Source organism: Hipposideros armiger, unplaced genomic scaffold (assembly GCF_001890085.2).
Source record: "Hipposideros armiger isolate ML-2016 unplaced genomic scaffold, ASM189008v1 scaffold_1004, whole genome shotgun sequence".
Classification (NCBI taxonomy): domain Eukaryota; kingdom Metazoa; phylum Chordata; class Mammalia; order Chiroptera; family Hipposideridae; genus Hipposideros; species Hipposideros armiger.
The window spans coordinates 298,822-311,614 of record NW_017732354.1 but is presented as its reverse complement, the minus strand read 5'-3'; the positions used below and the strand labels follow the sequence as shown (position 1 = coordinate 311,614).

Here is a 12,793-nt window from a genome sequence, read left to right as displayed (position 1 = left end):
AAAAAAAAAATGTGTGTAGGTTGTTTACTTTTAAAAGGTTGAGCATCACCATAGTTTCCTCCAGTTTTAAAATGTTGGCCCAACTGGCGTGTTGGGTAAAACTGTATGAGAAAACGCCAGTCCCAGGAGTTTCCGCCCCCTCCCCCACCCCCCACCGGATGGGTCAGAGGGCGGGGCCCACACTTGGCTGACAGGACTCAGTGATGGTCATGCATCACACAGGTACACATCCCAGCAATTGCCCTGACCACAACTTTGAAAATATTTCCTGTTTCCTGCCACCTAGACTCTGTCAAGTGCACAACTTACTTCTTTTTTGGGTTCCACACTTTGATTACGTCGTCCTTTCTTTGCTCTTGGTTCTTGAGTGACCTTCAGCTGTGGGCATTGTAATAGTAACAGAACATTATTCCGGACACTAGGAAGCACTTCTGTGGTGAAAACACTAGCGATGGACCTACAGGTGACAAGGGGGTGACTCGCCCCGCCCACCTGGAAGCTGCCCTTTCCAGCGGCCCCTGCAGATGAAGGCGGAGGGAGCCCGGGAGCCTTCGGGGCAGGGCAGCGTGCTCTCCGCGCTGGCACGGTCAGGGCAAGGCTGTGGGAGCTTATCTGTCTGTCTGCACTGGTTGGGTCTCCTTTGCACAGCACTTTACAGATGTTTACAGGAAGGAAGGAGAAATATGAGAACCTGCCATGGCAGTGAGAGATGCACTAAGGACGCTCACAGGTGGTCCTTCTCGGGGACACAGCTCACCTGCTCGTTGCTGGTAGAGGAGATACTGGACTCCGCCTCCTCCTCCCCACGGTCCTCATTCTTAGATTTCCAAAACCTTCCCTCACGAAGGAAACGCTGATGCAGCTCCAGCTCATCACAAGCCTTTTTCCAACCCATACTGCGCTTGACATGCAGCCGATGGACGTTCACTGTGATGTCCTGTATGTTTTCAGAAGGGATCCAAGCCCTGGCAACATTTCAAGGTGTAGTTAGAAACTCCCCACGTGGCGCTGGGCTGCACCCACCATACAGGACAGCCTACTGTGGCTGCTAGATCCAGCTAGGAGAACATGCTCACCACGTAGGAACGGGGTAGGTGGGCGTCAGAGCAAAGCTTCGGAGGTGGAATGGCTGTCAATAGAAGTGCTCACTATTTCCTTCAACCAGCTTACGCTTGTCATAGTCTGTGTCTACATTCTGCATAAGCGCTTTTCAAAGGGTTACCTCTTGTTAATTGGAGTATTATAAGTTCTTCAAAATCTAGCTCTTTGTAGATGAGAACTACAGAATCACTTGAAAATGCCCACAAAAATACATTTTGAAAATCTCTAAACTCTAATGCAAACGGCACAGAGGGCAATTAGCTTATGGAAGAGTTTCTTGCCTCTAGATCTTGAGTGAATATTGTATCTACTCTTTCAGTCAACAGATATCTACTGAGCATCTATTACATACCAGACAATCAATAAAAGTATTTTAGTTCACTTTTAAAAGCAGTGGGTTTTTGAGAGAATTCTGTTACAAGCAGTGCTGACTACCTGGGACAAACTTGGATTTTCCCCTTAACTTATCCATTTATCCCTTGGATATAACAAAATTGATTCACATCTATTCTTGACACGGGACTTAATTCTCAATGCAGTTCATACGTACATTCCTATTCTCTTTTAATCAATCCCATTACTGTAGACAATCAGATTTTAGTTTTAAAGACTATCGCTAGGTATTCAACCTGATCTACCAAAAAATAAAAATGAAAAAGGCAAACAAAGAATGCCCACAGTTTAGGGTGTCTAATAAAAAGAGGTATAATCTAATTTCGCTTTCCCTACACATTTTTTGATCCTGATGTTCTGAATACATGCAGAACAAAATGGCTCACTGATGTGAGGACAAATGAACTCAAAACGTTTCCCTCTTTCTTGCAGTCCTGGGTTTCCTGCCAGCTCCAGAGCAGGAAGAGTCAGCCGAACCACCTCTGCTGGCAGGCAAAGCCCCACTTATACTCGGCAGGCCAGTCGCCTTGCCCCCTGGGGCGTCACATGACAATGCGCTCAGGGCCCAGGGGCGGGCAGCATGTTGTTTTGAGGGTGAAGGGACTAGTCTGAGACCATTTATTTAAACTTTTTTTTCCCCCACTAACATGTAAAGATATGATGGATATTTATTGGTGGTGAAGGCAGCACAACAGTATAAACGCATTCAACACCACTGTACCCTTAACAATGGTTACAATGGCTAAAAAAAAAAAAAGAATATTAAGGAAAACATATTAGCTGGTAGTCCTTATCAGTCATCAGCTCCTGGTGCTACTTAATTAAAACTGATGGTTTTAATTTTTGTATAGTTTTTCAATACATCAAATATTCTAATATGATAGAGTATAAATTTTAAGGTGTGTCCTCATCAAATCCTTCACTTTAAAGATCTTACTGGTCACACTGCAGCCAGAAAAAGCAAAGGAAAAAGACTAGATTGATAGTAAAATTGTAGATTTTATTTTCTAAAATAAAGGCCTTAGAGACCCATCTGTCCAAAACTTTTTAGATAAAATTTTCCAGGAAATGAGCAGTTTGATGGTGATGGGGGGGCGGCGGGGGTAGAGGGCCTCTGTAATTGTAATTTTAATCCTACAGATGACAAACTTACTCTAAGGAACAACTAGATTAGCTCAAATATGCCTTTAAAATATTTTCTGCATAATTTATGTCATTCAGTATATTAACTCATAGTGTTAATAAAACATCACTCATAGTTGAAGATACTACAAAGTTGTTTGAAAAGTGATAAAAAGAAGAAAAAATAGAGGTGAAAAATTCTGTCAAGTTATTCTCACCTGGTAGCATGGTTTTAAAAAAATAACTGTTGAGGGCCAGCCGAGTGGCTCAGTTGGTTAAGTGCTCACTCGAGAGTGCGAGCTCTTAGCAACTGGGTTGCCGGTTCAATTCCCGGCCTGAAATGAGCTGCCGCTGAGCTGCCAACAAGTGGCAGGATGGTTCAGCTGAAAAAAATTTTTTAAAAAACCCCAAAACTGTTGAATTCTTGTTTTTTTCTAAGCTAACTGTTTTAGTGATATTTTAAAAAATGAATCAAACTTTTCCTCTGCTGTTGGCACATTTGTATTACAATGCTAACGTCTACTAAGTATCGCTACATGGCAGGCGCCAAGCTTAGGTGTTTATATACAACAATGTCTTTAAATCTTATAACTCCTATGAGACAGGTACTACTGAGGCCCCTATTTCTACAAGTGAGGAAACAAGGCTCAGGGAGACTAAATAACTTGTCCAGAACTAGAGCAGAAAATGATGGCACCAGGACACAAGCCTACGAACCAGCCATCTGGCCGAGCCTACCCTCACGCCCACTGCCTGCTTCGCAGGGACTGAAACGAGGCAGGGGTGAAGGACTGAGCAGGACTCAAACATCACCACTTACTAAGCACACAATTAGACACTCATTTTGTTCTGCATTATGGTATCATTACTTAACTAATGTTTCTTGCCATGAAAGCAGTGTCAGTTAAGTGTGCATCCAGGGAAGAACAAGACTACTTTTTTTTTTTGAAATTTATACTATCCACTGGTTTCTTGTAACTGAACTTCTGTTTAAGTGAAATGAAGACCAACGAGAAGTTCACTACGGAGAGGACTGAAGCCCCTCATTCTGTAGCTTCTCTTCCAGTAACGACTGCGCAAGACAACTGTCCCCCAGGAAAGACAGGAGACACTTCATAGGCTGTAAACTGAAATCCTTGCACAGTATGACTTGGATCCTCTAGCTGACTACTGGCATTTCTTCCCTTTAAAATCTGTGTTCAATCAACCCTCAAAAATGACATGTGAATTCTTTTTCCTATTTAGATTCATTAATTTCTGAGTCCTATGACAGTTCAGAAAACTTGAATTCCCATTTTTAGAGCCAATGCTATTAGTGACACATTATTTAGGACAATAGTTTAGACTTTTTAATTTTCAGTGTGCAGTAAATTTCAAGGCCTTAACATCACAATGAAGGAGGGAGCTATAATTTTATAGTAGAGGTCAGCATGCTTGGTATGAAATACTAACTAGGCAACAATAATTTTATAGTAATAAAACTAGTTCTTACCCTTGGGATACATATGTCTTTATATTATGAAAATGTAAATTTTTAAACTTTGCTGTATACATCTCCCCAGCAACAGAAACTTTTAAAATCTAGCCTGAAAACATCTGGCAGTTCTATGCATGTAACTCTTACACACACGTGAGGTACTCATAAACGTCCTTCGAGCATGAGACTCTTCTACTCCCAAGTTGGTAACTTTGTCTATGGCTTTTTAACAGCCTTGAAAAAAGGGTTAAAACAGCCGTAATGTCACAACAACATTATGAAATGGACACATCCTGAGAAACCTTCCCCTGCATGGCCACTGTGAATTCAGTCCCAATATCAACGTGTCAGACTCAACAGTGTCAGCGACTGAAACTGTCTTGTTTAGTAAACAACATCTGAAATATACCCCGAAATTCGATTTATAGAAATCCTCGACTAACTGCCTAGTCAAGTCATGTGCTGATTTGTTTCCTCCATTTAAAAGCAGCTTCATGCTGCTTCCCACAGGTTCAGCTCTGACTGCTGCCCGTGGGGACGTGGTTACCTTTGGTGGTGGTGACCAAAGAAGCGGACGTCAACCTGATTGTCCTCCTTCTGCATGACTTTGGCTGGCCAGAATCCAAAACCTTTCATTTTAGCCCAAACCAGCTCATGATTAGGTATCTGGAAATAAAATGTTTTACCTTGTCATATTAAAGTATTAAATACAAGTATACCATTAATACTGAACTATTTGTTCAAGTGTAATTCATCATGTTGAAGATTTATTTTCTAACTCCTAAAGACACAGAACTTTTTTTTTCTGGGGTTGATTCATTTTGCCTCCAAGAGAAACACCCAAAGATTACAATCTGCATAACAGTAGGAATATGGACAGGAGAGTATGCTGGCAGCCTGCAGCACTCTGGGCTGTGACTGTCCCTGATGCCTACGGCTGTGTGGGTGCCAGGGGCACACAGCAGGCCATCACTGCTTCACAAGCTCATTACAACCAGGAGGGGCTAGGCCCTGCTTCGGACCCACCTCAGCAGAGATCCAAATTTTAATGAAACTCTCAAGTGACTGAGAAGCACAGTAACTTCTGGAAAACTGGCTGCTCTCAGGCGGCCTCTGACTCCCGTGCCTTTGGGGCCCCCAGAACACTCACAGGCTTCTTGTCAGCACCCTTCCTGAAATCATGTCATTTCAGGGGAAATTACTCAGCCATAAACATATATAAAGCCTTAGATTTCTTGTGAAAGAATGAGAAGAAAGGCAAAAATCTACTTCACTGTAATATTAAGGGACCCAACGTTGATGCTTAAGCTTCTCATTTTAAAGTCAGAAATGGATTAGGATCCCAAGTTGTTTTCCCGTGTCTAAGGTTTTATACTCATTAAAACCATATGTACTACGATACAAAGAAACATTTAGGAAGGATTAAAATCTTTAAGCAAATTGGAAGTAAACTTCCTTAGAGCATCATACACTTAAGAGGTAAAACCCAAAATCACAAAATGTCACCTACACAAGGGTAGCAGAACCAGTTGTCAGGACGAGCATTTGACAAATAAAAGCAATTCTTGCAAAGCTGTAGTTCATCCAGCTGAAAAAAGAAAAGCAACCATGTTAGCCTGCATAAAAAAATACATGTGCATTAAACTATTCCAAATAGGTCCATGTAAATTAATATTCTCTTTCATGTACACACATAGCCTTGAATTTCATTCCTAAGCTTACATTTTTAAGTTTTCAATAAATAATGCTGGACCTCTTCCCCGTGGTCCCAGAGTGCACTGGGAACAGAAGACAAATTCCTTGCAGGGCCTGGCATGTCTGACCTCTCTGCCTTCCAGCCTTACGATGCCTGTGACAGGTCAGCACCCAAAAATGTTTTCTCAGAAAGGCCTTCCTCATCGGCCCACACAGAAGGCCCACTACCAGTAACAGCAGCCCTTACTTCACCTTGTTCTCCATTTTAGTCCTTGTTTTCTTTCATAACATTCTTTTACAACTTGTACAGAAACACAGTTTGTCAGTTTCTGTTTCTGAGTTTCCCTCTTCAGAATACACAGCTCCATGAGCAGGGAGCCAGTACCTCATCACCATTTCACTCCTAACACGCTGCACAGCACATAGCAGACACTCACTAAATATGTGTTAAATGAATAAAAAGAAAGTCAAATTTCAAATTTATTCAAGAAAAAGACCCTTTGGCAAAGATAGATAGTATGGTTACAGGCAGGAGATTTCAAATAAAAAGACCACACACGAAACACTTTTCCTAAAGACGTATTTCATTCATTGTATAAATATGAACTTTGTTATTTGGTTGTTTTTTGGCCTGTGTAATCTAGTAGGAACTCAAATTTGAATCTTTCATTCACAGAGGGTAACACTGATTGAGTGTCTGCCAGGTGCCAGCATGCATTCTGAGACTTATACCCTTCAGGGTAATTACAGTAGAGCAAACAAAGTGTCTTTGTAGAAGTTACTTAGTAACTACATCTCCCAGGATCTCTCTGAGAATAGTCTGCCAGAATTTTTCCCCCTTATATGCATTACTTCCCATGTATGTCAAACATGGAAATAAAATTATACGTAAAGGAAATTACAAAATTAAAATGTATATAAGACGAGTGGAATTCTGAAATAAATTAACTTGGAATATAGCAAGAGTTTAATTACTATGCCTGGACAGTACCTCATGGCAGGTGTCTTTATACAGCATCCTTGCTATGTCAGCTTGCTCGCTCTCTGCTGTAATAAAAGACATATCTATTATCAGTCTCTGGAAACACAAGATGATCATAATTAATAGTCATTTAAATTTTCAGTTTGACAAAAGTGGACATGTACCGTTTAAAATGAAAATGTGTATTTAAAGTTCAGGTAGCAAACCAAAATTCTACAAGCAGCTTTAATTTTACATCCAACACTAATTCTCCAGGTATAGAGCGGCCTCTTTCTTTACCTTTAAATGATAGGATATTAATGGGAAAACAACCAAAATTAATCACAATGCTTTTAAGAAGCCTCTCAATTAAATTTATAAGTTTCAGCATAAAACTATAAAGAATAATATTTTCATCATTTAGTGTACTAGTGTTTTGCTTTGGACAAGTGAATTCTGTAAGCTATAGCTAACTACATTACCAAATTATTTTTTTTTTAGCTGAGCCATCCTGTCACCTGTTAGCAGCTCAGCGGCAGCTCAGCTCAGTTCAGTCCAGCAATCGAACTGCTGTTGCTCAGAGCTCACACTCTTCAGTGGCTCTTAACCAACTGAGCCATTCAAGCCAGACCACCAAATATTTTTAAGAGTTAAACCATAACATTATTAGTTATAGATTATTACAATATTTATTTAATGTAATGTTTTATAAAAGATATTTTCAACATGAAATGTAAATGGTATGGAGAAAGATGCACACAAGAGAAAAAACAAATAATATTCAACCTCCATAGAAAATCACTGTGTTGTGGAGAAGCAGCTGAGCATCAGCTTTGAACTCTTCGTAACTTCGGTATTTCCCTTCGTTCACCTTCTGCAAAGGCCAAAAAACAAAATGGCAAAAGAGTCACTACTGAAAACATTTACCTGCGTTAACGCTAACATGGTTAGAGCATGGGTCACAGCAGAATCTTCCTGTGTCCCAGCGCTGATGGACTGTTCGTAAGGGACACCCACGGCTCCATGTGCAAGGCCAGTGGGACGTGACAGCATGGGGAAGCACAGCAGATCTGGTATGCTGCACTGCCGCTGTCCTCTGTGCTGATTCATGACAGTGAACTTGGCAGCCTGCGCATCTCACTCTGTAGTGATGGTAAAAGCTGCTGCTAAGTGTTGTAAGTAGTGAAAGCTTGGGCCTATTTTTATAACACAGGAGACTAAAGATCGAAAACCAACAAAAAAGGAACTGTTGGCCTCTGTGGCGCTTTGCCATACTATGAAGAAGATATGTGTATAATTCTGAGCTGGGAATGGGTACTAACTTATGAATAACTAAAAAATAAAGGCCCAGGGGTTCCTCTAGGCCCCGAGGCAGTGCCAGGTTTTCTCCTACATTGGGGTGTTACATGTCATGGATTTCTATCATTGGATTCTCTGTAGCTTTGCCTTTCGCTGCCAAAGGAAAGGGTCATGGAGGAAATTTGAGGGTGGTTGCTTTTTGGAGGGGGGACACATTTTTAGAACAGGGGTATGACAAAGTTAACTAGCTGTAGGACAAGGGGGCATTATCTTATCCTGGTGATACTTTTAGGAAATAGGTTTGAAAATAGCTTAGCCTCTAAATGCTAAAATGCTAAGTAAGGCCTCTATAGAATAATTAAGAACCCACCTTTCTGTCTCCCAGCTGGAGGTGCCTCCTATCTGTCACCTAGGGTCCCAGGGCTTATCTACAAATGTTGCTATCTGAGCTCCCCCTGGATTTCGGATCCTACTGGGCTTGGCTATGCTCAAGCATTGGCATTGGCCAGAGCTCCCCAGAGGGCCCAATATACACCCAGGCAATGACAACTGCACCTCAGATCTCAAAGCACCTTTGTGATTTGTGAGCTGTACACCTTCATGGCTTGCATGTTGGTCTGGACTGTAAGCTCCCTCTATTTTCCCTACAAAATAGAGGTGCTTCTGCTCATGGCCAGCACCTGCCAAGATACCACCCACCCACCTAGTGTTCCCTAGTGGAGCCAATGGGCTCAGACTGGGCATCTGCGAAGCGAAGGTGCTATGTAGGAAGAGGGGGCTGCAGAAGCAGAGGTGGGTAGGAAGAGCAGCTGGGTTCACCGTTCTGCAGAGGCCTTCGACTTTAGAAAAAGAGGCTATTATGCCTGAGGCTATGAAATGTGTGGCGAGGAGGTGAAATTGAAATTACTTGTTTTCATTCCAGGATGTGCCAGCCACTTTAAGGGAACCTTTATTTACCCTTTTCTTCCATTGAAATAACACATCTTCAGTCTTTCTCAGCTGAGAAGGGCGTTAGGACACTTTTAAGATAATTTCAAACAATCAGTATGGTCTCCCTATAAGCTCTTATGGCCAACCATAAGATTTTAAAATTTGTAAATGACACATAAGGTACAGAATTAGTAATTCACAACCCCAGCTAGAAACATGTCTAAGTGTTCTATTGGGTTTTACTGTAATTAGTAATTAAGTATTAACACTTCACTGTTTCCCAGGACTCCACCCCTGAGGGACTGTGAGTGGATGTTACACTGCCCAGGCCCCACACATTCCCTTTAACCAGCAAGGATCAAGGTCTATGGGTTGCTTGCCCATGCACCAGAGCAAGGGCAGGAGACCTAAAGCAGCAGCCCTCGCATGTGCTGGCCACGCCCGCCCATTGGCTTTAGTGACTGACAGACGGGCCAGGCACCCCCAGGGAGGTAGGGCACCAGAATGGCGCCCAGCCACCCGGGAGCTACAGGTGAGCCTGGGGCACATGGAAAGTGGCTTTACCTCCTGGATGGTGGGGACGTCGACTGCTGAGTGCACCAGCCTCCGGTACATGGGGTGTTTGCTGTCCTTCCCCTTTTTGTTAAGGTCTATCGCCTGAAAGGTCGTTAGATACATCAGTTTTAAACGTGGCTACATCAATATATAAACAAGTACTTTAAACTGAACAGAAAATGAACGTGCCCTGTACAGTTTCATGTGACAACCCTCGAGGTTCTGATAGAAAGAACAGTTACTCTGGCAAGTCCCAGTTCATTTTAAACACTAATTATCCATAGAAATGTTCATTCTGATAAATGAATTTTTAAAATGTAAATGTTTCTAATCTAATGCAGCTAAAGAAACAAACGCCTGTTCAAAAATAAAGACAATACAAAAAATCTAAAAGCCTTTTACAGAACTATTCACTGTACAAAAGAAAAGTGACAGCAGGTCCCCATCCTTCACGCTGCCCTAACCTATTGAGCCCTCCTCTGTCACTGAGTTTTACAGAGTCTGCAGGGGACTCAAACACCCTCAGGACTCACCCGCTCCTTCATGCGGGAGACGATGAACCTCAGGTACGTGCCCAGCTCCTGTTTGTTTGCGTTTTTCTTCTTGACGCTCTGTTAAAACAGAAAAGGCCAGATGTGAAATCTGGTCATTTAAGTCTCCAGGCATGTAAGAGACTCCCATATATGACAGATTGTGTACAAAGATTTCATTAAAAAGATGCACTGTTTCCAACATATGTGGTACAGAGAAATCTTTGAAATTTGCATAACAAAAATAGCATTTACTGTAACAAGAATTGGAAAGTATTGTGTTGTACTTGACATAATACCTTAGAAAATTAATGCATTTTTTTATTTTCTTAATTTCTGAAACTTAAACCAATTTTCAGATGAAAAGAGACAATGACAATAATGATGACATAATAATGACATAAGCTGAATCACTTGTACCAAAAAATAAAATAAAAATAAAAATCAATGGATGAAGTCCTTTAGGGTTATTTTAAATTGGCAAGAGTGAATGGTGAATTTCAAAATGACATCCTTCTTCCTTACAGAAGGTTACCAAGAAGTCTGTGTCACTTAGGGACTGCGTGGTACATTGCAGTGGTAGATGCCTACGTATCTGCTTTAAAGTGCTACTGATCTAGTCAGTAAGAGCTCCAATTTCTATAAGTCTGACCAAAATGCTAATTATCTTGTTCAATTTTTCTCCCAGAAATCCTAACTTTACATGAAGAAAAAAAACTAGGATTCTACCTTTTATGTTCTTTCTGGACAGCTAGGAATCAAAGACAAGTGTTCTCCTTTGTCCAGTCAAGGTTAAGATCCTGTGGCAGACACTCGGCCGTAAATGGGTCACACTCAGGACTAAGGTCTGGACCACTGCCGAACGAATGCTTTCACTGTATCAGGCCACTAGATTAGTACTCCCAGCAGAGCTACAGATGTAGGAAGTCATCTTAATATGCTCAACATAGTGAAGGGAGAAACAGACATTTCTCATATAACTGAGAATGCTTAGCTAGACCTTCAGTGAATTGATAATACACACACAATATTAAAATATCTGAAATAAAAAGTAAATGAAAATGAACCGTTTTCTTAACTACAGTTTCCTCGACTTCATGTCTAAGGTGACCCCACCTCCACTTCTCGCCTGCACACACAGTCGATGTCCCTCCTTACCCAGCTCTACGTGTGACCTGTGCACAACTTCTGGATTTATGCCAATTGTAGGGCAGCTCTCCCAACCCTGGTCTCACCCAGAGATGCCGGTGGAACTTGTTAAAATGCAGCTGGACTTCACCCCTGAGCATCTGAGCTGCAACTTCCTCGCTATCTGCTTGTTCAACCCTCTATCCGTTAAATCGTCAGGTGGTTGTGGCACTTGGTCAAGACCAAGCACCAAGGGTGTAGATGTGGAGTTTAAAAGGCAACGACATTTCCTGACCCCAGGTTGATACTCTTTGGGGGGAGGGGGCTTTCATGTGGCTGTGGGTTCTCTTTGGTGTCTAGCTCCCCGGTGAGCCTCGTGCACACAGCCCCCTGGACGAGAACAGCCATTCCGCAAGCCCCAGCACACAGCGGTGCAGAGGGGATGCTCAGTTTGGAGCACAGGCACAGCTGTTTACACTATGGGCACATGTCCGGGCAACATGGACATGCTTCCATGTGCTGCTTTCTATACTAAATAGCCGGTCAGGTAAGGAGAGGAAAGCTAAGCGGGCCAAGAAGCAGCTCTGTTCTTGTCTCTTGGGAAACCTTCATTCCCTGAAAAAGAGAAGTGCTTCCAACTACATGCTCGGTTTTGACAAACATTGTGGGCACAGTGCGCAAGCTGCTGATCCCTAATACCAATCTGATCGCTAACTCCTAAATTGTGTAAATTCACATACAACAGCAATCTCCATCAGGTCAGGGGCCGCGTAACACTATCTGTGGGGCTGTCGTTCCTTTTAGGTCACACTGTTCAGGGAAAATATAAAGCCACCACTTCAAGTAGGCTGAAATACAACTTACTGTTCCCTAAATCTCATCTGCAGTCACCCAAGGAGTGACGGTGGCCATGGGCGCGTCATGCCCCTACCACAGCACGCCCTTTGTCCCCTGGGCGGTGTACTTCACATGTGTGCAGTAACACGTTTTCATCAACCCATGGAGCAATTCACTGTCAGTTGGAATGGAACCTCCTGTTTTTAGAGCCTTAGAAAATAAGGCAACTCAGTGCTTCTGTCTCAGCAAAACTGGGCTGTGCTGGAGTCGGAGAATCACCACAGCTGCAGCATCCTAACTAGGCCATTCTTTCTGTGAAACAAAAATATTGAAACTCTTTGCAACAGTAAGGAAAGCCCCATTTTACGTTGCTAAGTTGGGTAACTTGTGTACTAGATTGCTCCTGTTTAAACAGACAAAGGTCCATTCTCAGTGCCTGCTTCCAGTCAGAGATGTACATGTAATGCGATGTCACATCTCAATGTTTTCATTTGGGTCTCATCTGTGCAAACATTTTGGAATGAACGGCTCAACTGGTGTAACCATGTGCAGCAACATTTCTTTCCTATTGGCAGATGGCAAATGCAGAGTGAGGCGGGGGGCCTTAATCTCACAGAACTAAAGTGGTAAACACAGGGCACTAACCTGCTTGTATGCCATGTTTGCACCGTGCTCAGAGCCAAGCTGCTCAAGCTTTTCTCCCTCTACGTGCAATTAAAACTGGTGATAAGATCTTGGAAAGGACTGCTTCAAGCAAAATGTATA

At 42.4% G+C, this 12,793-nt stretch overlaps 1 protein-coding gene across 12 annotated transcripts in view; it reads right to left on the bottom strand.

Moving 5' to 3' along the window:
- Window positions 1–12,793, bottom strand: part of ZMYND11 (zinc finger MYND-type containing 11) — a 125,120-nt gene that overhangs the window by 14,428 nt on the left and 97,899 nt on the right. For 9 of the 12 annotated variants that reach the window (XM_019631531.1, XM_019631530.1, XM_019631536.1 and 6 more), the window contains 8 exons: window positions 10,067–10,144; window positions 9,543–9,635; window positions 7,536–7,623; window positions 6,780–6,835; window positions 5,604–5,681; window positions 4,641–4,759; window positions 758–965; window positions 310–378 (listed from right to left, as the gene is read on the bottom strand). In XM_019631531.1, the coding sequence (XP_019487076.1) occupies window positions 310–378; window positions 758–965; window positions 4,641–4,759; window positions 5,604–5,681; window positions 6,780–6,835; window positions 7,536–7,623; window positions 9,543–9,635; window positions 10,067–10,144 (789 nt within the window). The remainder of the gene's footprint in view (window positions 1–309; window positions 379–757; window positions 966–4,640; window positions 4,760–5,603; window positions 5,682–6,779; window positions 6,836–7,535; window positions 7,624–9,542; window positions 9,636–10,066; window positions 10,145–12,793) is intronic. The other 3 variants (XM_019631533.1, XM_019631535.1, XM_019631541.1) reach the window with 1 other exon arrangement.